At 42.9% G+C, this 26,172-nt stretch overlaps 1 protein-coding gene across 10 annotated transcripts in view; it reads right to left on the reverse strand.

Moving 5' to 3' along the window:
• Positions 1-26,172, reverse strand: part of LOC118221741 (trinucleotide repeat-containing gene 18 protein-like) — a 74,632-nt gene that overhangs the window by 37,166 nt on the left and 11,294 nt on the right. For 6 of the 10 annotated variants that reach the window (XM_035407087.1, XM_035407090.1, XM_035407085.1 and 3 more), the window contains exons 3-7: positions 13,922-14,095; positions 8,494-8,529; positions 5,235-5,363; positions 2,365-4,251; positions 67-169 (exon numbers count right to left, since the gene is read on the reverse strand). In XM_035407087.1, the coding sequence (XP_035262978.1) occupies positions 67-169; positions 2,365-4,251; positions 5,235-5,363; positions 8,494-8,529; positions 13,922-14,095 (2,329 nt within the window). The remainder of the gene's footprint in view (positions 1-66; positions 170-2,364; positions 4,252-5,234; positions 5,364-8,493; positions 8,530-13,921; positions 14,096-26,172) is intronic. The other 4 variants (XM_035407094.1, XM_035407093.1, XM_035407092.1 and 1 more) reach the window with 1 other exon arrangement.

The following is a 26,172-nucleotide window of genomic DNA, read 5'->3' on the forward strand; positions in this document are numbered from 1 at the left end:
GACTCATCTCAGTGTGGGCAGAACAGCGGTAATTAACAGCGGGTAATGCCTCCCTGCCTCCCTTACCGCAGAAGCTTCTCCTGCTCGCGCTCCAGACGGCCCGTCAAGAGACGGTCCTCTCGATGATGGCTGGGGTCGTCCCTACGGTCCTCCTCAGAGCGGCCTGGACCTGGAGAGAAAAACAAAGATGAGTGGATGGTTGACGGCTGGTATTCACTGGTGGTCATCTAAGTGTGAAAAAACGGTTTAGTTTCAATATGACTACACCGTTCCACCAATCCACTACCTCTGAATGCAATGGCTGACACAGTTCGCCCTCTCATTAGTACTGCTATCATAATGGCTACATTATGGAGGAACAGACTGCATGATGCATGTACTATTCTGACAAGAATGTTGCCTCTGGAATATGATCCATTAGATCCAAAAGGCCCGGGAAAGTCTGGACAACCAATCCCATTGATTTTTGCCATCTCAGCCCCATCCAGCTGTCATAGTCCATGGGGACAGGACTCATGCTACATGGGGACTCATTGGACTGACTCCCTCTCTGACCATAACCCCTGTAAACCCATGGTTACTACCTTCCAGATGAACGTTGTTCCAGATGAACGTTTGTTTAAATACAGACTACTACTACTGGTCATCATGCTGACGACTGGGCATCCACTCTTTCTTATTACTCAAACCTTTATGTATGCACTTTAGTTACTCAAACCTTTATGTATGCACTTTAGTTAGCCACTCCAGATAAGATCTTATGCTAAATGCCGACATGAAATGTAAATGCCAATGGAAATCATCGCTCCATCAATTTGTCGGAATCAATCGCTCAAATTAATTTTTTTAAATTACGTGTTTAAACAATATTGCCAAACACTCAAGAGAGTCTGTCTGTGAAAACCACATAAAAATCAGGTGTAAAAACAGCCTGTCCACGTCGTGTCCACAACTGTTCTGCTTGTCCATTACCGGGCTCCATGCAAGTCAAGTGAGATGTGGTAAATCAAGGTGCAGATCACTGCAGTACAATGGGACTACTGGCAGGCATGCAGACAGTTAACCCAAAATGCCCTGGCATCAGTCATGATCGTAATCATTCAATTCGGCTAGGAGAAAATTTGGTTATCGGGATTTGAAAATCAAGGCAGTGTCACCGCTGACATTAATAATGGTGTTCTTTGATGAGATGATTCAATCCTTTGTAAGTCATGGCCCAGGATCCCTGTACAATAGATTGTTCATTTGTGCAGGGGTGGGAAGGGAACATGAAAGAAGTAAAATGGCCGACATGCTCCAAAGCACATTGCACTTATTCACAACGTATGAACCACACCTTCAAGATCCCAAAACTGACAGTAGTTACAGGAAATAGGGGGATGGAGAGCCGTTTTTTACAAGTATATTAAACATTTCAACATTGGCAAGCATGGCAATTTGTGTTTTCTTGGTGAAGAGATTTAGTTTCTTTTTACCCTAGTAGGAGAAGAGAATATACAGATCTCAATCATCAATGCTAAGAGGGAAGGTTTCAGTCCTGTTTCCTAGGTTACCAAAACCCACTGCTAAATACAAGCCTTTTACTCCACAAACACAACAGATTAGTCATCTAAAGCTTGCTTTCTATTTTTTAAATACTCTGTAAATGTAAACATTCCCCTCTCTGTGCAGGCGGGCTAATGTTATTACTACAATCCCCTGGCACACAGGAGCAAATAAATGAATACTTTTCTCACTCTCACCCTAGGCTGATTCTATTGCTTAGCAACAAACCCAAAGGCCTATTAGAATTCTGTCCTTGTTTTGCAGCTTTTAGTTCTGCTCAGTAAATTACATTTAATGCAGGCAGGCAGTGTCTTAGTCAGTGAAAGGCTTAACAAACTGTTCCTCTACACTGGCAAGGGACAACGGTGGACCAGGGAGAGGCCTTAGCAACAGCTAACTTTCATGAACAAAGGTTTCGGACTGTGTGTAGCACATGAAGACTGGGCTGGTGAATGACGGCACAGCTGCTTGAGGGAAGAAAAGGAATGCGTTTCCATTTTCCACTCTCATGGTGTTGCCAATCAACTTTTTTGTCAAAGCCGAGGGCACGCCTAGTGGGAAACTAGAGCAATCACATGACTTGGCCAGTGTGATCTAAAAAAACTGCACTGGGCAAAAAGGGGGCCACGTATTGTCATGCCCTCAATGGACTAGTGTGGTTCGGCAACATACGGTGAGAATAGAAAGTCCCACTGGTGTCCCACAACCTTCCATAAAGTAGCTTCAAACTTTCTAAGATGAAAATACATGTCATTCCAAAAGTGTATTTATTTAAAATAACCTTGTGGCCTAGTGTGGCGAGAAATAGAGTCAGCTCACCTTTGATGCTTCCCAGGGGGAGGGCTCTCTCCCTGTCGCTGAGGCTGGAACTGGGCTTACTGCCACTGTCCCGCTGACGCGCCACGGCAACTGCGATCCCTACTGGCGGATGCCGAACCTCCACCTCCCCCTGGGGGCCGATGCTCTCCCGGCCAAAGGACTTGGCGCTCTCGGGGCGCTCGGGGTCCCTCTTCAGTTGTTTTCCAGGCTGCTGGGGTGGAAGGTGCTGGACTTTGGGTGCCCCGGGCTGACCAGCATCAGGCTTCATGTTACCCAGGCCGCCGAAGGGGCTCCTGACACCTGAGCTGTGCTTGGAGTTAGACTCCTTAGTGAAGTTTCCGCTGTACTTTATGAGGCTCTGCATGGCTGAGACCTCCCCGTGGGCCCCCGAGTGAAGGCCCTCGCCGCTGCCCCTCGAGGGGCCCCCGCCTGCTGGCCTGTGGAGGCTGGAGGAGTCCAGGTACAGGCCCTTCCCTTCTTCCTCAGCCCGGCTTCCGGGCCCATGCTGGGCCACCAACGCTGCCATGTGGCTGGTGGCGTAGTTACCCATTTGGAAAGGCTTCCATTTGGGCTCCGCAGGGGTAGAGCTCTTCAGTGGGTGCTGCTCCATGTGGATCCTGGCAGGGTCCACGCCATTGTACATTCTGCCAGCATTCCACACAGAAGCTCTTGGAACCCTGTCTTGTTCCTGGCCACGAGATTCAGCCTCCAAACCCATTTTTATCATTTCTTTGGACGTGTTGCTGGTTAAGAGAAAGTCTCTGGAGTCTGGGCTGTGGCCTGATTTGCTCACGTACATTTCGGAGGGCGGAGCCCGCTTAATGGCCGAAGAGTTTGACCTGATAACAGAGCCCTCTTCCCTGAACATGTCTGCTCTCTTCACGTCACCATGAGTTGGAGATTCATGCATGTGAGGTGGCCATGCAGGATCCAAAAAAGTCCTTTCACCCCCAACCTGCAGCCCCCCTGATCGGTTACAGTCTTTTTCCCTGTTTTTGTCGTTTTTGTTATCTCGAGCCTGTGAAGCTATTTGTATTGGCCCGTTTCTCTCGTCATAAATTTCAACAGAAGGCACAAATGTGGGCGCGATCACTTTGTGTTCCTTCCCAGGCTCCTTCGCCACAGAGTAGACGGGGTACATGCTGGACGGCACGTGGTGAGAAGAACTGCACGTGCCAGAGGACACCAGTCTGGGAGGGAGCTGCGAGGTGCTACTGTGAGGGGATGTACAACTACAGGAAACGTGTAAAGTGCCGACTGACGTCACAACCGAGTCACATTTTTTCAACTTGTCTGTGTGTATGTGGGTCCCTGGCCGTATGTTTTCGTCGTGCTGACCAAAGTCTTTGGCACACCTCTCCTGGTCTGTGCCCTCATACCTCAGTGAGGGGCCACAGCTGCTGATGCAGTTGCTGAGCGAGGAGGTCTGCAGAGGGTTCTTCGACTTTGGTTCCGCGGCAGCCAGACTGGGCGAATGCTCGCGGAGGAATGGTGGCGTGTGCTCCCTGCTCTTGAAAAGCCTATCTGAGCTGCCCTGTTTCCGCTCTCCCTCCACCTTCACGTCGTGCGTGAGGTCCACCACGCTGTGGGGCCTAGGTTCTTCTTTAGACCTGTCTCTGTCCCGGTCTCTGTCTCTGTCTGCGTAGCGGTCCCTGTCTCTTTCCCTGTCCCTGTCCCTGTCCCTGCGAGAGACGGGGTGGGCATGTTCACTCTTGTACGTTTTTTCCCTGCTGGTTTCCCTGGCGGAATCTTTGGGGGCCCTGGAATGGGGCGGGGCCTCCTTTTCCCTTGAGAGGACGCTGGGCACATGGGCGGTGGGGATCCTGGGGATGGATGGCTGGGAGTGCATGGCCGACTGGCCAGCATGGCCCGAGAGGTAAAAACCTTCTGAAAGACACAACCACAGAGACAGTTCATGACGAACAAATTGGGTTATTGCTACCAGGCTCTGTGGATAAGACATAGAAGAAGAAGGCTGCATGCATCTCACATTCATCTCTTTAGCCTCATTCTTAAGCATCTACTCTCAAAGGCATTAGTACAGCAGGTCCATCTGATAACAGCTAATACCCATGAGCATTGACACACTGCACACAGTTTCCTTTTTCATTTGGGTGAACTAAAGTTGTATCTACTTTAATACCTTGCGGCAACAATTCACCGTACTTTTGCAAAAAGTGGCACTGGGCAAGGAGCTATTGAAAAAACATGCAGTGAAAAAATTGCAATTGTCTGGTCATAAGGTATAGGCCTAATAAAAAGGCAAAGTAAATAAACGCCGAGAGGGTGGACAGAAAAATCAATGCAATGATGATTATCAAAAAGATAGCTGCGGACTGCAAGCTGTTTTGTTGACCGAATAAGGAGCATATATTTGAGCAGCATCATATGCTCCAGTTATTTTCATTGAGTACTCCTCCTCAGTCGTTCTCCCCTCATGACTAGCTGAGCAGTGTCCACACCACATGCACTGCAATTCATTCTTCACTCAAAGCCAGAGGATCAACCATGTCACTCCCTATGGGCTGCTCTCATTGGCAGTCAATTTGACCACTTAACAATTTGACCATTAAAAAGTCATTTGTCAATGCAGAATCAAACAGAAATAGCAGACCGCTGGGAACCTATAAATGTTAGATGATTGGCTGGATTCCTGAAAATGCAGTCGTGTATAAACCAGCATGGTGAATTTCACATCTCTAGGTGAGTTAATGCATAAACCTAGCACATTTCCTCACTCACTTAGCGGTAGCTTCATAGCTCTTTCCCAGAGGTGCGTGTGGAACTGCTTTATGGCTTGAGATGCCTGTGTAAATGAAAAGCAGGGAAGATGTGGCATGCAGTAGCATGTGTGAAAGGCGGGTACTGACCTTTCTGTGATTCAAACAGCGCATGCTGGCTCAGCTGGGCGAGAAGGGGGCTGCCACTGCTCGGGTGCTCCATGTGCGCCAATGGAATGTAAGGACTGGGGTACAAACTGCTGGGCAGGTGGGGGTAACCTAGAAAAACCAAGAACCCGTGTCAGATTCATAAAAGAACAGCCACCCAGCTGCCCAAATGGACACTATCATAAACAAATACCATACTACCGCCAATTTGAAGTCAGCAGAAAAGAGTATAGTGCTAGTCAGGAAAATCATTACTGGTGTATCCTCTATCGTTCTGAAGCCCTGGCCTAGTGCCAAACATATGTTCCAGCAGCTTGCTAATAGAAAAGACGGTGTTTTTTCATTGAACTATTTTCTCAGAAACATTGTATTATTATTATTATCATTATATGAAGCAGCTTTCCAGAAATTTAGCTAAAAGCAACAGGGATAAAATAATCTTTAACTTATTTCCTGGTTTCAGATGTATGATTTAATCTGGTTTACCATTTTCGTTCACAGTGTTAGACCAGGTTTGATATTGTGCTTTGAGCGTACTGCCACCAGGACAGTGGAAGTATGTTAATCTTAATGCCATTTCTTTCTCTTTTCAACTGATATACAATATTCATTAACAGTTTGCTTTTTGGGGTTTGTGCTTTTTAGATACCTTGTAATAACTTGCAATAACTTCAGTTATTTACCATTAAAAATAAATCATTTATATTCACGCCCTGAATTATGGACACACAGAACTGAAGGGAAATGTTTACTTCTTAAACATGCCAACGACTGAAGACCAATCTCTGGGCAGAACTTTTGCTTCCTATCTTGATTTCACTAAGGTAGAAATATGACACAAATTGAAAAGAAAAATCCATTGCTCTTCTGAATGAAGCTAAGTGCACAGATAATTTAGACACGACATCTTTAAATAAAGGAAATGCTGTTTCAGGCTTTTGAAATAGAGATGCTGCTTCATTCACTTTTTTGAAAGAGTGGAATGGATATTTATTATTGATATTGCGAAGAGTGTAGGATTTACACTAGTGAGGTGAGACTGCAGACTGTTTCCAAAAGAAGAGCAAGCTAAAAACTGGTAGAGGGCATTGTGAGGCACAGACAGGGGATGAGATGACCTGATGCAATTTAACTGCAACCTCACAAAAGGGCAGCACCATCCATCAGTCACACAGACACAAGGATCAAGATTGAGCCTCCCATTACAGCAATGTGAAGACTGACACACGGAATATGTGTTCTCAAAGCCACCATACTCTGTACGTGTAATAACACATCACATGTGCGTAAATCAGACAGGCTCAGCAGGTTTGAGAAGGTCACTGAGCTGTCATGATGGCTACTAAAACAACCACATTAAAAGATGAGTGACCAACAGACACTGAACACCACTGGCACTGAGATCTCAATGTTATTGGGTATCTTAGTCCAGGAACTATGAACAGCCAAATCAAAGGCAGGACTTAACAAGAAAAGGTCAAGCGCTCATCACATCTGATTCCCCGTAAACATACCAGTCAAAGAAATTCCATGCCTTTAGAGTAAAAAGAAAAAGGCCAAACAAAAAACAAGGTCTGACATTAGCTTTCAGAACAGTGAAAACACACAAAATCAACAAGACCAGGCAAGCCTAGTTCAGCCGGACCCTGGATACAGCATGTGGAGAACGCTGTCTGTCAGAAACTGGAACCTTCGACCCGTGACTTTTTGTCCATAAATGGTACTACAGCCTCTTTTCACATAGGTTCCAGAAGATACTTCCTCTTTATATAAAGTCTGAATTATATCACTTTTTATTCCTATTAATCAGTAATCTATGAATCCAAGGTATGGTGAGCGCCATACTTTGCCATATCTAACTAAGCTAACTTCACTATTAAATGTATATTAGCTAAGTAGCTAGTAAGCCATCGGGGTAAGCTTTTTAGCACACCATTAAATATTAACTACTTGTAACCAGCCCTTGAGCTATAATACTGAAACTAGACAGTTAGCCAGCAAACTAGTTAACGTTTTTGGGTGCTTTGAACTCAGCCAACAAATATACAATGTGCTATCGGCTATTAACATACTTGCTAGCTACCTACTTGCAACACGAAACCATTTCATGTCCAGAGTAGCTCGGGTTTTTTGTTAAATTATTGCAATGACCTGGACACACTAGTTAACATTAATACTGTCACAGACTGCACACCACCTCCATTTGCACACGTTTTAAAAAAGAATAGCACCACCTACTGCACACCACCTATCGTGCACGTTTCAATAATGGGGAGTCCACGACTCAGTGAGTCAGCAAGTCAGCCAGCCCCTCAGTAAAAGACATTCACTGTTCTTGGCTGGCCCTCAGGGTCCGGCAAAAATGCTGCTCTTGTTTAATACCTTCATATTTTTATACATGAGAAAGCTATCACTTTTCTTTATTTGCATGCACTCTAACCCTCTGACTTGCCAAGTTGAAGCTGCACATGGAGAAGCTAGCATGAGCATATCACCTCACAGTTGCAGTAATCATGAGCTGTAATTTAACAGTTTTATAGTCGTGATAAATGTGGACCCATGGTACAGGGTGGATATGCAATTCAGTCACAACATATCATAGTGCAATTTCATTATATAAATCACATCATTTCCATTTGTTTCAATTGGTTTTTCCTTGAGCGCACTGCCGTTGTGGTAAACATGAGCGAGCACTCAAGCTTCTGTCATTAAAAAAAAATAGCCCGTGTCTCCAGTCCTCCTTAACATGTTACAATAATGCTTCAAATTCACATTTATCAATTCAAACATTATTTTATATGTATTTTGTCAAATGATGTTGCCTGAGCAGCAACAGATTGTTTCAAAGTGGCAAAAGAATACAAATATTCATGTCTAAAACAGCCACTGTGTTGCTTCTAAAAGGACATGTCTACCAATGACACAACATGAGGATTTGAATAGATACGATAGTAACCGCATTCTGCCAGGGCTGAAACTGTGCATAAGGCCCGATGGGGGAATGCTAATAGTGCTCCCCACAAATTAAACAGAAATGTATTTGTGGGAATGGAAGGCATGTGAAGGGCCAGTGACAAGAGAGATCTTTACACAGTGTTAAGGAAGGACCTAGGAGGGCAAAAGGCTATAGGTCAGAGCATCTTAATGAGTGTTACCAGAGGTCAAAGGGATAGCTTACCATTGCTCAAGAAAACAAATAAAGAAAAAAGAAAATTAAAATACAATCACAAAGTAAACTCACATTGAGATGATTTGTAAATGCTTTGCTGAAGGAGGTCTGAAACATTAAAAAAAAACAGCAGTTATTTTCAGTTGCTACAATATCTCCAGGACAAACCATTCATAGAGGCTTATGCATATAACCAATATAAAACCATGCACAATACAAACACACAGTGCTTAAAAGGGAGCAAATGGAAAAATTCTTTAACCCTTTGAGTCCCAGGACAGCCATTTACATGATCCTGGAAAATTATCTTTATTCCTCACATTGGCCAGTATATGCAGCCCGGTTCAATGTATTTTCTATGTCCCAATCTTTGTCTCATCAAGTTACCATAATACATGGGGCCATTTCTGTTATTGGCTTAATTTTAAAAAAATGGATACAGGAGAACGAATCTACTCAGAAAACATTGGCTCAATGACAATAATTTTAGAAAACACTTTATAGCCAGTGGAGGTCCTTGTTTTGGTCTGAGGATAGATACAGATGTAGCATAAGAATTTTTAGACAGCAAGTCATTAATGGCTCACCTATGAAATCCTTATGTTGCTCTGTATAGATACACGAGACGTGAGCACTGCACTATTGACTGCACTATGACATATGATTCCATGGAACTCTCCGTAAGTGTCAGGAATCCCTCAGGGCTAATCTCTCAGGAACAAGAGGACTCTCCACAACATTCACCACATCTAGAGGTATTTATTTGGCGATAAAGTTGTTCAGCAGCTTCAACTATAAAGTTTTTTGAGGGGATGGAAAGGAACAGATGCAGTGGTGTAAAAGTCTGAGGCCGCCCAGAGAAACAAAATGCTTGGAGGAAACATTTAATTTTTTTTAAAAAAACAGTTTTTATCTGAGGAGCTAGAATTCTAAAAGAGCTCACAGTGCATTTTCACATTTCCAATAGGTATTGATTGAAAATATTTAAACCATTTTAGGCAGGAAAATATCACAGCAATTAAAGGAAAAATTTACTTTAAAACATTTAATATAATATAGTTACTTTTCTTCCAAGTGAAACACATATTCAAATCTGCAACCTTTCTTTAGTTCAGTTGTACCTTTAAACATGCACAACAATGGCAACACCTCCAAAGACTGAAGCACATTTGGCACTATTTGTTGCACACCTTGATTCAATTACTTCCAATAAATGGCACTGCAGATCACCAAAATATTTGGCTGTGGATATTGGTAATTGGTTGTTGGTGTGTATTGACAGGATGTACGTATGCAGCAGCAAAACAGAGTTAGGTTTTGAAAAAGACACTCATATTGTCATAAAGATCTATTGTGTACACACTGCTTGAAACACAGAAATCCAAACAACAAACGCATATATTGAGATGATAGCATGTGAATTTTACTTACTGAAAACTTGACTATTCCCAAATCATAAGGTTGATTGACTATTACACAAGGACGTCTTATCAAGTTTTTATGGCATGCACAAATAACATCCAACAGCAGATTATCAATGCAACCATTTTGTCTTTGCTGGCAGTTGGCATTAGCAGCCGACATAAAAGTATGTTAACTTTTATGTGAATGCCATTGCAACATTAAAGAGAGAAGCTTATATAATTCAAACTAAATGTAGAAATGTGTTTTAACGCTGCACTGTAGCCACTGATTCATGGAGGTGGAAACCTGCCTTCAGGATGAGCTTGGAGAAGAATATTTGTTTGCAGGCAGAAGCTGCTTTCTAAATGAGAAGAACATCTAATCACAGCTAATCTCAGTTTCTCTTATGCAATTAAGTAAGTAAATGCCAACTTCAGCTATTTCCAGAGGGTAATTAGTTTTAGCTGCCCACTGACCTCACCAGCCTTTTGAGATAGCCTCTATGTGAAGAAATGTTGAGGCCCATTCACGATACCTGATAAAAACCATCGCAAGGCTATGATGAGTGGAAAAAGAGGAGGGCAAAAAAGAAAGAATATAATCCACCAAACAGATTAAGGGTTTAAGCCAGTGTGACTGTGAATTGAGAAGATATACAGGCCTGCCTCACTGAGCACACAAGAATGATTTAACCTACCAATTCTCCAGGGAGCCATTACTGAGGACGGGATAAGGTTACAGTAAAGCGATGCAGATAGTATAGAAATCTGTGCTTTGAAAAGGGTAATTTCACAGTTAACTTTTCAGAGTGGAACTATCTGAATGGGGCAATTAACATTCAAAGAGCAGGACGTTTGGAATATATTTTACATAACATCACTGTGTGCACTGGAAATGATAGTGAACCATGACTAACGTACAAAACTTCCCCCATGACCCCTCCACCAACGGGACTTAACAATCTCCTTCTCCAAGGTTGGAGGCTTCAGAACTTTGACACAGGCAGAGGGGAATTCTTTGCCGTCTTTGTTGGGAAAGGTCACGCGTGGGGGGAGGGATCTAGGGGTGAGCCCTGGTAAGAGGGCAGGGCTGGGAGCTTGACATGTCACAGATCATTAGCTCTTGCCCTCGCCGTGCCTTGTCAAATAATCACGGGAGGGAAGATGGCCGCAACCCCCCGGAGATTGGCAGAGACCCATCTTGTCTCCTTTCCTTCACCGTACCCCTCTAAACACAGGACCCAGGGAGTCAGTGCCCAGCTGGCAGACCACAGAGAGGAACGCCTCACATCAATCAACTCTCCTCTACTGGTCCTCAAAATCGAGAAATATAGGATTCATTAAAGGCCTGCACTTCTATTTTTACTGTCATTTCTACAGTTACACCAAGGCAATGAATGCAGTCCTATATTTTTACCCCACTCCCCACTTTTAACAACACCCCCAGCTGCATGCCTTCCAACCTATCAACAAAGCCTTTAAAATGTTAGGCTGAACTTTCCCCTCTGATTGGAAACATATGTGCAACAAGAGCAGTTGGCAGAGGAGCGTGCAGAAGTGTGGATGGTAACGTGCAACTCCACATCAATCACACGCCTGGGGGTGTGCAGGCGGTGGGAGCATATTACGCTCACTGCCAAACTGCAGGGGCCGAAGGTGAGTGTCACAGACCATTAATAGATCTGAATAAAGGACTTTCAACCCACCAATGGCTGCTTTTCACTCTATTCAGTGGCTCTATACAAGTAAAGATATAGGGAACGTGAACTCTTGTGACAGTTCTTTATATTCCAACAGAAATCTTTCTAGACTGACAGGCCAGGAAAAAATAAATAGTGATGCGGTCTGTTGTGCTTGGAGAAAAAAAAAACCGTGTTCATTAACATGCACACAGAACAGTTATTTCAAACCCAAGTATTCCTGGAGTGTTACAGTCACACAAAAGCATGAAAAACAGCGTTTTGACATTCACTCAAGTAATTTCCAACTAGAATGCAGGATTAACACAAAAACAAAGGAATACTTGAATAATGTCAGCACCCTGTATTCTTCCTAATAACAAGACGCCAGATGCTCAAATGAAATTCTATAAACTATGGATTCAATTGTTTTACACTTCTGTTAAAAATAGCAAAACCCCACACTGTGTTCTTCCCGTTATATATATTTATCATAATCTTTTTTTAAATTTTATCAGAACCAGATGCGTCCTTGAGAAAAAACATACGTGTTCAAATATTTTCACAGGCAACGGAGACAGAGTACACCTCAATGGCAGGGATCCATCACATTTCTGTACTGCTAGAGCTGAAAAACAGCTTTGAAAACTATGACAGGGAAATCTGTCAGGAATTCACCCCAATCACTCACTTTAGCAACAGCAACAAAGGCCCTGTGTGTACCAGGCCCCCAACAAGCAAATGAGATGAATAATACATCCAATGTTCAGTCTGATACAAGGGCTTCATTTGGTTTTATACTCAAGCAATTCTGCAGCCTCCAATTTATACCGGACTGAAAAAATTGCCCATACTTCTGGTTTGTTAAGCAGTTTCTTTAAGACAGAGAGTTAGAAGGCAGAGAAAAAGGCTGTATGTGGATAGTGCCACGCCCAGAGAAAGCTGCGGCCCTCGCACTCCTCCCCCCCCCCCCCCCCAGATCATCCGTCAGCAGCAGCGCAAGCCCCTTCACAAGCAGACGCCAAGAGACCGGCCGCTCTATAATTACAGCACTGCTGAGTTACAGGGCTGGGAGATGGCGGGCGATACATAGGCCCCAGGAGCTATTAGCCCAATTGGTGTCGCTGACCACTGATTTTCACAGCACCAAAATGAAGGATGACCATAAAACCAACATGGTTGCGCCACCATATTATTTAGCCATGTGATGTGTATACTGCTGAGGCTGTACCTACTCGATTATGTTTCTCTTTCATGCAGGCAAGCTTGACTGGCTGATATATTTTCTGGGAGAAACTGTTAACTGACGCCCTTTTCCACAAACTTTGAAGGAGATTAAATTTGTGTTGCACCCTGTTCTGTGGCCCCAGCAATACAACTGGCCATTTCTAAAGTAGAAAGACATTTAAAAGTCTGAACTACAGAAGCCTGCAACTACAGTTGTGATATGTACGTAAAGGTAGCATTTTTTTTATTAATGCAATATTTATTGTCCTATATTTACCTCCATCAGCTCATGCACCAAGGAAAAGTTGAAAAGCCAGTATTATCTAATAGCACGATCGAGATGAGCAAGTAATATACATTATTCAATTTCAAATGGTTTATAATGCAGTAGCTGAATACACACCACAACAGCAAGTCATATGCCACATTGCACTTGTACACTTCATTATGTCAACTCTAAACTCTCCATGTAATTGTTTATGGGTCAAGCATCATGGTAAATCAGTGGTTAGCCTACTTACTAGACCTCTATGTTTACCACCTGTAGGTTGGGCTTGATAGCATGTCTAGTGACAAATCACTAGGAATCAAAATCAGTCGGTGCTTTGCCCTCTCAATCTGCACTCAATCCTCACGATTTCTTGAAAGGCTCAAATAAGTGGCCATTTTTGTTAGACAAGACAGTAAAAATTAGATAACCCCTCCAAATTTAAAAGTTTGAAATATGAAAACAATTGTGCTTTCTGGAGATCTACCCAAACATTTTTTTCAGTTGTTGATTTTGAGAAAATACATAAACCCACTACTTAAAATAGTGAGACTTTTTCCTCCATGAAAGCATTTTGATTGCACCAATTTTCCAGCCTCAATTGACAACATAAAAAAACAAAATACATTTTTCTCCTGGGTCCTTAATCTAATATAAAATCTTTGTCAGGAAACCTCAATACCCCATTTTAATGACAAAAAGCTGGTATTAATTTCACTGCTCAAATCTAAACCAGGCTTGTGTTTCACAAGCCACCACATCCTTCCTTTGTTTTGGCCGGCCATTCTGCAAACAATAAACCTGACCATTAAATTCAATAGGTTCAAGCATCTGGGAGCGCTCTACATTGTTCTGAACGGACACCTCACTGCGGCTCGATATGCACGGCATGTGGAAAGAGATAAGCTGGAGCAGGTCATTACCCTCATGTGGATGGGATGCCCAGAGCTGCGCCATCTGCAGGTTTGAGGGGGTGGGGGTTCTGAAGGAGGGGTCGGAGGCCATGGGGGCGGGGCTGCCGTGAGGGGCGGAGCTGGCAAGCCCACCGCTCACATAACTGCTGAGAAATGGACTGGAGCCACCTGGGAAGGCATCACCTGCAGAGGACAGGAGAGAAATAAAAGGCATTTACACAACCCTTGTACAAACATGAGGGCATCCGTAAAGCGGACATTTCTTTTAGAATATAGACCGATCACAATAAATTGCTTACTCAACACACCCAAACTATTTGTTTTAGGATTTTACCCACAACCTCTGACCTGTTTCAATGACAAAACACCCCCCTATTTTCTTCCAAGTAGAACATTTACCAAAAGGGCAAAAAGGCAGCGCATTCACATGGACAGCACTCATGCTTGTAAACAAATGTCATGAATCATTATTTCTCAGCCTAAACATTGTTAACCATTGTTAAAACAGCCAGCAGATGTGCAGAGTTCAAGAGCAGAAATGTCTATAAACAAAACAGTCCCCTCACATACCAACCTTGACATCCATGGAAAGAAGCAAGGGAAGGCATGGCATGGAATTCCTCTCTACGGTTTCCAGATCGCCCTTGTAAAAGCAGCAGTGATTGTGGCAGCAGTGCTATGCTACACACAGGGCATACCGTTGAGACATAGCTACATGAATGGCACAGGGTTGGGAGGGAACCCTTTGACAAACATTTCCTGATTCCTTTGGCACACGAAACATGCACATATATTAAATCCCCAAAACAACCTGTGCATGGACTCTGTGAGGGACAACTAAATACTTTCATTTAATAAGGCAATCATATTTTACTGTACTTCACTGCCATTTAGCAGACGCTCATAACCCCGAGCGATTTACAATGCAAACCCAAGGGCAACAACCCATCAATCAGGCTACCCCTTTGACCACTTCCAACATCCTGTATGCATGAGTACTTTCCCAGATAAATGCATTTCTCCCCATGTTATCTTGCCTGCCATCTTGCGTCTCCTCCCGTGAAGGGGGGTGGGGGAGCAGTCCTAATTATTTAGCCTTTCGCACTTCTCGGCCATATTTCCTGAGCGTTCTCAGGCGCTCTCTTAATCAATAGAGCCGTCTTTGCATATGCAAACACAGAATTAACACAACAATCGGAGAAACAACAAGCCATCCACAGACAACTGAGCCTTTGTGTAGGAGGTTAACATATAGTTAGACCTAGTGGGGCGTGCCCATGTGAGGAACAACAGAGGGGGGATCATTAAGACTTAAGTTATGAATGTCAAACATTCAAGGATTCCGGCTGAATCTAAACATTTACACAAGAGCAAATTCTGTCAGGTGCTAAAAAGAACTACAATGCCAAAATTCTAAAATTAACATTATGTAATATGCTGAAAACAACAACAACAGCCTGGGGCCGGAAAGAGCAGATAATTATACCGCCACGATATGCGAGGCTTGCGATTTCATAGCATTCACAGCATGTCGTCACCATTTTCTGTAGATTATAGGGAACGGCCCACATACATTCCCTTGTAGGAGCAGATGATCTAAAGCATTACGCAAGGCGGCTGGCATTTCTCAGGCCGCATGTTTATGTGAGGCTAGAAATAACACCTTCAATGCAGGGACAAAAGCCAATGTTTACACAAACAGGCTGACTCAGCTCATGGCTGAAACAAGCACAGCCTAACCCACCTGCTCAGGGCATACCTCACTGGCATTTAGCAGAGACTCTCATCCACAGCGATTTACACAAGTTTGCCCAAACACACCACTCTCTCTCAAACCCCTCTCCTGTGTGGAAAAGCGAGAGCATGCCTTCGTCCTAAAACCATATTACATTGAGTAGGCTAGCCTCGCGTGTGTCCCTGGGACATGACAATCTAAAGCAATGGGGCCGGTTAATGTAATAGTCTAGGTTAAAGTGAACTAAACACTTGTTAAGCATACGTCAGCCAATGGGAATGTGAGGGACATTTGGGGAACAAATAATGAGTATTAGTGGTGGGGGGGTTACCATTCAAACTTCCACAATGACAAGTTACACATTCACTGCACCATATCCTTAGCTGAAAAAAGCACAAAGCTCTGAATGATAAGAAAGAGGAATTGGCAGCCATGACTGTGAAAACCCTTTGTTATGCAATCAAACAGAAAAAAAGTTATTTTAACAGAATGGCATGGGCCAATACTCACTAAGAGACAAAATAACATGTTGAAATTAGCAGTATTTACATGTGTCAATGTCTAGCAGCCAAAATTATAAGCCATATGGGCAGGTAAATGAAAGATTGCTTCCTGAAAAATGCTCAGTTTTCAAACATGTAGTCTGAACCTCCCGGCCTTACTAAAATTGTCTATTTAATTACTATGTTTTAACATACTTCTTTACTGAAGTAAGTTAACTGACCTGATGCTGAGGTAACATCAGTGTTCCACAGTGATATTTTAAACCTAAACCCTCAAATCAGAAGTCTACTGACTTAACCACAAAGAACCATAAAACAGACATTGCCGTACAGCACATCTGATGGCACATTTCTAGGTGAGAAATGTAGGCCTAGTGGTACTGAGAAAAAGAACTTTTGAATTGGGTTATCGGATAGCAAATGTGTTTCACCAGAAATGTGGCATACATTCTGAAAAAGAAACATCTCTGAATCTTCTAAACTGAAACTATCAATACAATACAATTCTCTTTAATACAAATATCCCATTAGCCATGCAACTGGCTAACACTTATAAATGAAAAGCAATGGAGAATGGCCAGTTCTAGCGAAATGCAAATGTTTTCAATCATTCTAATTGAACACGCACAGATTTTTCTAAAGCCAGTGTGGAAATTGTGGAGTTCAGCAGGTCAGGTACAGTTTAGTGCGGAACGTGCTCTTTCTTGAGGTTCCTCCCCCAGTCTGACCACAGGTCACAATCACAGACAAACTGGATGGCAAAAAAGTAAAGAATTTCCTAATTGTTAACACCGCTCAGCTCAATGGCAATCCGGAGGCCCAGAACTGAGCTTTCCCAACACCCCCATAATTAAACACAGACCACTACAGAACACACTTCAGAAAGAGCAGTTGTAAATTGGGCTGGGGGGGGGGGGTGCAAATTAGAATTCAAGGCCTTCAACAAACCAAAGAAAAATGAGGCCATTAAAACACTCAAGCACCCTGTCTGCACCTATCCCACAAAAGCTCCCCTTCTGCCAGCCTAAATATAAAGATCCTCTTACATCTTACTCTGAAAAAGACCTTTGACAATACAGTATGTAATCTTTATTTAAGCACGCATAACATAGTCCAGTTTCACTCAAATCCATTAACTACGCACATTTTGTGAGCTTAAAAAGACTCTGGATAATACATAACAAGAGCCATTTACACATGCTGAATATGGATAGAATAAGGACCACAAAAACTGTTATGTGAAAAGTAGGCCTAAATACAAAATTTGTGCACTGTGGGAAACAAACTCATTTGCCAATTTATGCAATATATGCAGGTCTCTCAGTAGATATTGCTTCAGTTAAATTTTGCTACTAGGCCAGGCTAGATCGTGTTTCTTTTCATAGACATGAGCTGCATAAACTGCAAAATATTAAAACAGCAAATTAAATCAGAAATTTGATTAGACCTAATGTGTAAGAGCCAATGTGTGTGAAATACAAATACATGTTCAAAGAGAAATGAATACAAGTCCACTTACAGGTTGCTGTAGACATCATATATATATATATATATTAGGAATGGAACATTCATAATTCCATGTGGTTAATGAGATTTCCATTGCATGAAGGAAATCTTACATGGTTATCAATATGTTATAACCTTCCCATACGAGGTCTCCAAGATCCTCTTTCAACACAAACAGCGGTACAAAATGATGCAGCCATTTTCTGCAGCCCAGTAAGTGTCTGTTTATGTCAGATGTCTATTATGTAGGAAGTAGGAGTTTCCATTTGCTTACTCTGGGAGTTATTTTAACTGCGCTCCTCAGCTGTTGTGGCTGGTTTATGTTTTTATTACTTGAAGATTACAATTTGCTGAAGGAGGATCCTTCCCATGTCCACATGACAATGGCAGGAAAGGACTGTGGGTAAGAAGCTTGTTTGTGCAAGTAAGGTTGTGTAAAAAAAAAAAAAAAAAAAAAAATCAACACCAGATGTTCCTGAAGTATAATTTCTTCACCAGCACTGCTGACCAGCAAATCTGCTATTTGAAATAGGACACTATTTCAGAGGATGAGGAAATTGCACAAGTATAACAGAAAGTAAGTCTAGTTTAGTATCTGTAGTAATCATTTCACTCTACCCTAAAGCATTTGTTCAATATCAGCGTAAAATTGTGTCCAATTAAAGGGAAGAGATCTCTCAAGGCTCATATTTAAAAATATTAATAAAAAACAGGCTGTTTGACATTTGAGGACAATACCTTTACTACAATAGGAGGCATATACAATAGCCAAGCAGCTTGCACTGACAAGTTGACTAGGACGTGGCTAAGAAAGCAGAATTCCCGCATACTGCCAGCACTGCAGGGCTCAAACCAGGGAGGCATGAAGCTCACAAATCCTGTTTGTCCTTCAGTCGTTTCCACAGGTGGGAGTTGCACAGTAATTGCAGAGTAAAGTCCTGTGTGTGGGCGTGACCTCTCCTTCAGAGATGTGCATCTACACACATCATTTACTGTTCAGCTCCAGGCCGTGTGCATTCTCTCCCTGCCAAGCATCTTCCCACTGCTGAGAACCAAATTTGACCTTCACTGTGCGGTGGGACTATGTAGTGAAAAACCAGTCTATGTAGATGTTTCTGAGGCAAGCCATAAATGATTTGAAAAGCTAAGGTTGATTCATCATCTCCAGTATCTGACCTCAAAGCGACTGGGCCACCCTTTGTGTTATAATTATATTCTAATTTTGCACTCAGGAGAAATACACACTTGCATTGTTCACAACAACAAAAAACGATGTACCAAAAGGGGTGAGAGCACAAGCAGAAAGGAGAAATTTGTTCACACATCTCTTTTCTCCACCCAGTTTTCAACTCAGCCTTTTCTTAGTAAGGACTTCATTGTTTTATTCTTGGATTTCATATTTTTAGCTCCACCCAGCAGCTAGTTTGTTGCATAGGGAACAAAGGTGAGTGGGAGAAAGCGTGGGGGGAGTAAAAGGAGGTTGGAGAGAACAAGACTACAGAGAATGCGAGAGAGAGAGAGCTCACTTAAAAGGTCAAACACATCTGCAGACATCAGCATAAACCTCTCTTGCGAAGGCACAATGTCTCGGTGTACATTAAACAAGTAACATTTGTTACATGCCTTTGCCTTTCCAAATCCCGGCTGATGTATTTATGTTGGGCTGGTGTTTTACGGGCCGCCAGGCTCTGTTTAAATAATGCGAGTGACCCACAGAGTGCAGACGGGGCACCACTGCAATTTTCTGAACTGGATTGCAATTACGTGACCAAGCCTAATGATGTGCAGCACAGGGCTCCAGAGAGACATACACGTACGCACACACACACATACACACACACACACACACACGCACGCACACACACAGACACAGACACACATATACACACACACAGGCACAGACACAGACACACATATACACGCACGCACGCACACAGACACAGACACACATATACACACACAGGCACAGGCACACATATACACGCACGCACACACACACAAGCACAGACACACACACACAGGCACAGACACACATATACACACACACACACACACACAGGCACACATACACACACACACGCACACACAGACGCGCACACGCACAGACACACGCACACGCACAGACACAGACACACACACACACACACACACACACACGCACACGCACACGCACACGCACACGCACACGCAAACACACAGGCACACAAACACAGACACACAGGCGCGCACACAGAAACACACACACACACACAGTGCAAGGAGAAAGGATTGTAGAGAGCGGGAATGGAGCTGACTAGATTTATATGGCACAACAGTTTCATTATTAATTAATTCATTTCAATCGTGTAGACAAACATTTCTAGCAAGAGCGGCAGGGCACAGCGCATGGCCAGCGCTGCCGTTAGCACAGGCACTCATGAACCAGACACATGCCTGAGTTCAGCCTCTCTCTACAGCACCAGCCACACGTCACCATTATCACAGCCTAACAGTGATACACCAGACATCTGGGCCTTCTGTAGCCTCAGAGTCCATGTGCTGCTGAAAATGCTCTTCAATGCCTGATAATAAATAGGCGTGCATGCAACAGCTTGTGTTGGCCTGTACACTGGTGCCGAAGGACACTTTAACATTAACATTCTGCATTCCAAACAAATTTCCATTCTAGTAAGTAAATGCAGCAAGAGCCAATTCAAAGGTACATAAGAAGAAAATGCCCCCCCCCCCTCCATCTCCAACATGTACATATCAGGTGACTCATGGTTAAACAAGGCCTACACCATGTTTACTCATAATGACGTTTCATGGAAGCTTAGCAAAAATATGAATCTTTCATGAGTGCTTATGGCAAACCAAGAACTTCAATTCAGACACTGAATGAAACTGCACATGAGTGTAAACAATGATTCCTTCTTGGTTTTATGCACCACGAGAACAGAATCAATTAATCACATGACCACCAGGCACCAGGCAGGACTGGGCCAATAACAGCCATGAGTGTGATTCTTATAGGTTCACCTTGTTTCTTTCCACTGCCATTTAAATATGTATTGCAGCCAAGATGCAATCATTCTTTTTTTTTCCTCATGTATTTTTCATGCGACTGATTGTGGCTAAATTTTGCTTCAGCATATAGTTAAGGAATTTCCATATGCATATACAGAATTATGAATATGGATTGTGAGCCTGCAGTAATTTACATTTGAAGGCCAGGGCAATTGAGTAATGTTTTGCCTCCCATCATATGGTTCTCCTTTCTAAAGGGGAAACAAAACAAAGCTGCTGGCCGCAAAATAGGACCTGCCCCTTGATAAGGTGCAAGGGGATCACCAGCGATACAATAATGTAGCAACATGGTTTTATTTCATAGGTCTGTCAAAGTGCGAGAACTGGCGGGAGCTCACAACACAGAGAGGCTGAAATGGGCATACAGAGAGCACATGATCTCTAATCCCAGACAAACTATTCCCACTTTTCCACTCTTAGGCAACACTGTGCAACTGCAAGGCTCTGCACAGCTCAGTGTGTACATTTCTAACAATACAGCCAGACTTGGCCGCCAGAGCGGATTCACCATTGTTTACTGTGGAGGACTCCAGTTGGTACCATTTTGCACACACACATGTTCCCCGCCAGGCACACCGATTTGTCCAGTAATGTTTCAGGCAGTTCTGTGCCATTTCCTTGGGCAAGCCTTCCATTATTTATATACAGACGTTTACATCAGGGAGGGCAGTGAGAGACTCAAAGTGGCAGATGTTTACTAAATCTAATCCCAGGTTTCAAAATCACCCCCCACCCCCACCCAAAGAAAAAAAAAACACTCACATAAAGCTATATATTCATTGGTGGAGGACAAGGGCAATTCTTTAGAAACTGAAAAAAAAACCCAGGGAATTGGCTAAGAAAAGTACACACCATTTTCTACTAAGTGAAACTCATGGTCATCATCAAAACCACAATTTAGGGAATCAGAACTACGGAAATGTTAAAATAATTTTCTATACTGCTTAAGGTCACAAGTTATGTTCCCTGACGACTAATAAATAGCCATTTAAAATTACACAGAGATTCTCACAATACATTATTATAAATGGTTTAATACTCAGTGGGATTTTTTTTTCCAAGAGGTGCTTCTTGAAATTATTTTAACTGCTGCCCTCACAGCATAGTTTTACATAAAATGACTATTTTCATGTTCAACCTCCAGGGATGAGGTCAGAATAGAAAAAAACACAGCTATGGGTAACAGATAATTAGTAAAGAGATCAGTAAATGACTATGTTCAAGCCTATACAAACCAAAACCAACTTGAAAAAACCCTCATCTGACTATCTGACTGCGATCCATATGCCTATCTGAACATGCTAATACTCGTTAAATTTTGGATAATCAACATTTGTTCCCTCCATCACTGAAATAGTTCCTGGTATAAACTGTCTATAACAATGTAAAAGATAACACAACAGTTGAAAACACAAAAAATGGTTTGAACAGCAAAAAAAATACTCAAATGTGAATGACGGCAGCATTTCATCCCAGTTTTTGAACAAGTGAAAAAGAAGCTAGAGTAAGTATGTGGCCAAGGCCCCAACATTTTTCTTCTTCCACCGCAGATATTATTTTCAGGTGTTTTAGCAGTCAGGCTTTATCCAAACCGCCAATCTATATCTACAAAAAAAAGATAAAAATAGGAGCCTTATTATCTGATCGCTTCCATATCCTCCCATCTCTGTCCCCATGCAATGAAAGCAGGCAGCTTTGGTTCCTCTCTTGGTCTGGAGAGCCCAGAGTGTTTGTTGACAGGACTGTCTCACACCTTCCCTGTGCTGGCTGGATAGGAGCAGTGGTGGGTGTGTGTGTGTGCGTGTGTGTGTGTGTGCGTGCGTGTGCGTGCGTTGCGGGGTGGAGGTGGCAGTGGGGGGGAAGGGGGGAGGGGGGGGTTGGGTAGGAGGAGGAGATGCAAGTTGCAGGACACAAATGCCCTGCATCCAGATGAACAGATTAACTGTTATGATAATCCAATTCCTCTAATAAACAAACTGGGGCTGTTATGTGACAAAATACAACCCATGGATGTGTTTGGATGTGCAGGACAAACATTATAGATATGCCCACTTTGTGTGTGCTGAGTATGTCCAACTAAACACTCCCACTAGGATTAATTTCCAACCATTTATAGTAGACACTGTAATTTCAAGCTCCAGTAAGACATCAATATTAAAATATAATTGCAAGGCAAAATAATTATATTACCATAAAAATAGCCCAAGGTGCCCTTCAAACACAATTCAAAATCTAAAAAGACATAGTAGCACAGCATGCAGTTTACAAGTCTGACTTGGTTTACCCTGACAGTATTTTAGTCATCACTAATTATGAAATAAATTCTGATCATGAAAAACAAAATAAACATTCTATTACCACTCCACCACGGCTACGGTGAGTGGCCAAATAATTACATGGAGCCCACCAACATTTAACAGCAAAAATATAACCGTAACCAGAACAAAAAATTAAGAAAAAATCAAACAGTATTACGAAGATGCAGATTAAATTTCTCTGTTTATAGATCCAAACTGCCAGATGAAATTAAGCAGCAGCTTGGTTCAGGTTCTCAAGGCCACTGAGCTCTACAACTGAGAAACTCGATCTCATCTGCTTTCAAATCACTTATCACCAAATTACAATTTAATAAGCCTCTCCTACTGCCACTTCTAAACAGATGTTAAATGAAGGATTTATCCCTTGCTTTTTGAATCTCCTCGCCATTCTGGATAAGCCTTTTCCAATGCATTGAGCATAATTCTGCGATACCATATGACATATAAAAGTAGAAAATTTGCATATAATTGACAGGGATTAGGAAGTAAAAACAGCAATTGAAACTCATTCACCAGATAGTATGCTCCATTTTAGTGATGGGCATCTTAAACACTGTAAGAGCAAGGATATATAGATCTTTTGTTTTAACTGTGATTGTTTAATAACCCAGAGTAAAAATAGTTAATAAAAACAACGTATAAAATCTTTTTACATAGGCTATTCTTACAGGTATAAAAAAATTGTTGAAAGTTTTCTGCTCTCTTCATTTATTGCTGTTTGTGAGGGATAAACAGGAACACTGAAGTAAACATGACTACATAGTTAATACTACATTATAGCAGATGGCTCTTCCACTGGCATTGCGTTTGGGCTTACAATACATTTGCATGCATGGCAAATGACTGGCTATCCATACATTTCATTTATCACAAAATAAAAAGAACAAAAAACCAGCAAGCAGTCTAAAAGATGTAAGAATGTGATTTGTGTGATGCTTTATGTATATTCAAGGGAGAAGTCAAAGACAATTTGGGTATGTATACAGCCTGCCCTCCCGCTAGCTTTGGATGCTCCATCAAAGCGGGCCCTGTGTTGTGTACCAGTGGTTCGCGGCTCACAGATACAATGGGGGCTCTCTCCGAGACATCTGCCTCTTTGCATCCCTCTTTTATCCCCGTCTTCTCACCCAGTCAGGGCGGATCACTGTGACAGACAGCTCTCACGCTCTGCAGCTTGTCCAGCCAGCAGGGCAGGCCTGGGGTCCACAGGGCCCAAAACTGCAGCGAGAGCCAGATCCTGGCTCAAAGGACTAGTCTCCACTGGTATCTACTGCAGCCTTGTCACACCCTCCACTTTAGATTAGAGCCCCAACAATTGCTGGGGCCTTAATTATCTTCCTTTTGAAAGATTTCTAATCGCCTCTGCGCCTCGAGAAGCATAGCGCTCTACTGTTTGCACTGTAGAACCAGTATCAGTAGATCACTGCAGACCTGAGGAAAAAATTAAGATCTTCAATACAGTCACAAAATAGCTACGCTTGGACAGCTGACGCAGTTACCAATCCCTCAAGCCTTTTTGTGTGCATTTCATGCCTTTCTTCATTTTCCAAAGTATACCCGATCCAGGCAAGCGGTCTTTCTTGTGGCTGCCATCAAAGGCTGGCATAATAAAACCAAATAAGAAAGGAAAACCTCAAACATCAGCAATCCACCTTATCAAGCCCGTGAACCTTTTATCAACGCTATGGCTCCACTACAAGCGGCTGAGCTCATTAGTATTCATTGTAACGGCGGCCAGAGGAATATCTGCAGCTCATAATCTATGCTAATATGCACAGAGGAGCAGACAAGTCCTGCTTCGAGGCGCCTCAGCAGAAATGGTGTGTTATTGAAGCAGCTCAGAACAGCACTGTCCGGGTGTCACAGACCGCTTATTTGGAGTCACTGGTAATTTGGACTTCTTTAAGGTTGGTTCTTCACTGCCCAGGCTAGAGACCCTTACTGTCCGGGGGTCTTTGTGGGGACCTGGGGAGGAACTGCACCGCACTGTGACTAGCAGGCAGGGCTGTCCTCCACCGGCCACGTATCAGTGAGCCCTTTCAGAGGGAGAGGACGCTTCCATTTTAGCACTGAGACTCAGCACTAGCTTTGCTCTGCGCTGGGACCCACCCGCCTCTGACACGCAACAAGCTATTCCTTTGAACGGGACTGAAAAAACTGCACAGAAAACCATGAAGGCAAAAATCTTTTCAAACACCGCGAGTCACAAAGGTCACGCAGCAATAAAATTAGAACAGCGATTTGGAGTAATAGCAAAATGGATTCAGCTGTGGTTAATGAACAAATAACCCGTTCAGCAGCAAAAAAAAAAAGAAGAGAACTACAGAATCAATAGTAGTGTCTTCATGAAATAGCAGAGAGTGGGCTCTCTGCAGACACGCCTCTCCTGCAGGCCAAACACCAGGGTCATTGCATTAAAAACAGCTAATATACCTCTGACAGGGCCGAGGTTCCAGAGACCTTTGCCTCTCCTGATAAAAACTGATCAATTGGTCCCACCCACAGGGACTCTGCTTCAAATAGATAACCCAAGCCTGGATTAACATTTCCCGATATCACTTCATTTCTCCACTTGATTTAGAATGCGATTGAAAGTGTATGGCTTCCTTCCCACCTGTATTCAGAAGAGGACCGAATTCTGTTTTCATCATCCCTTGCTGCTCCTTCAGGAATGCTGCTAAAAAGAGGCTGACTGAACCAATGCACTTAATAAACAAGCATTGCAATTAAGGTGCCATTCATTTAGCAAACAATAGAAACAAGCCTTACAAGGTAAGCAGGGATTGTGCAAACCTACTCAACCCTGGCTGATGGCTGAAGACTGAAAAGAGCATTGGCCAGCAAGTTCAGGCTAACTGCGCTACGGAATAATTTTCTCAGGGAAGAAAGCCATATGATCCCCCAGCAGATTAATAGACTTCACCAGAAATTGAAAGTGTAAGCCACTGTGCTAAATGCTGGAGAATTCTAAATGCTGCAAAGCCTCACTTTTCTTTTCTGCTTACACCCCCGTGACTAGAAATTCAACACTGCTGATGGCCAATTTATTAAAAAAAAAAAAAAAAAGCGTTTTTGAGAAAAATTTCTAAAGTGCTTGAGAATGGTGCATCCTTCTCCTCATACATGACCCAA

This window comes from Anguilla anguilla, chromosome 2, assembly GCF_013347855.1.
Source record: "Anguilla anguilla isolate fAngAng1 chromosome 2, fAngAng1.pri, whole genome shotgun sequence".
NCBI lineage: Eukaryota > Metazoa > Chordata > Actinopteri > Anguilliformes > Anguillidae > Anguilla > Anguilla anguilla.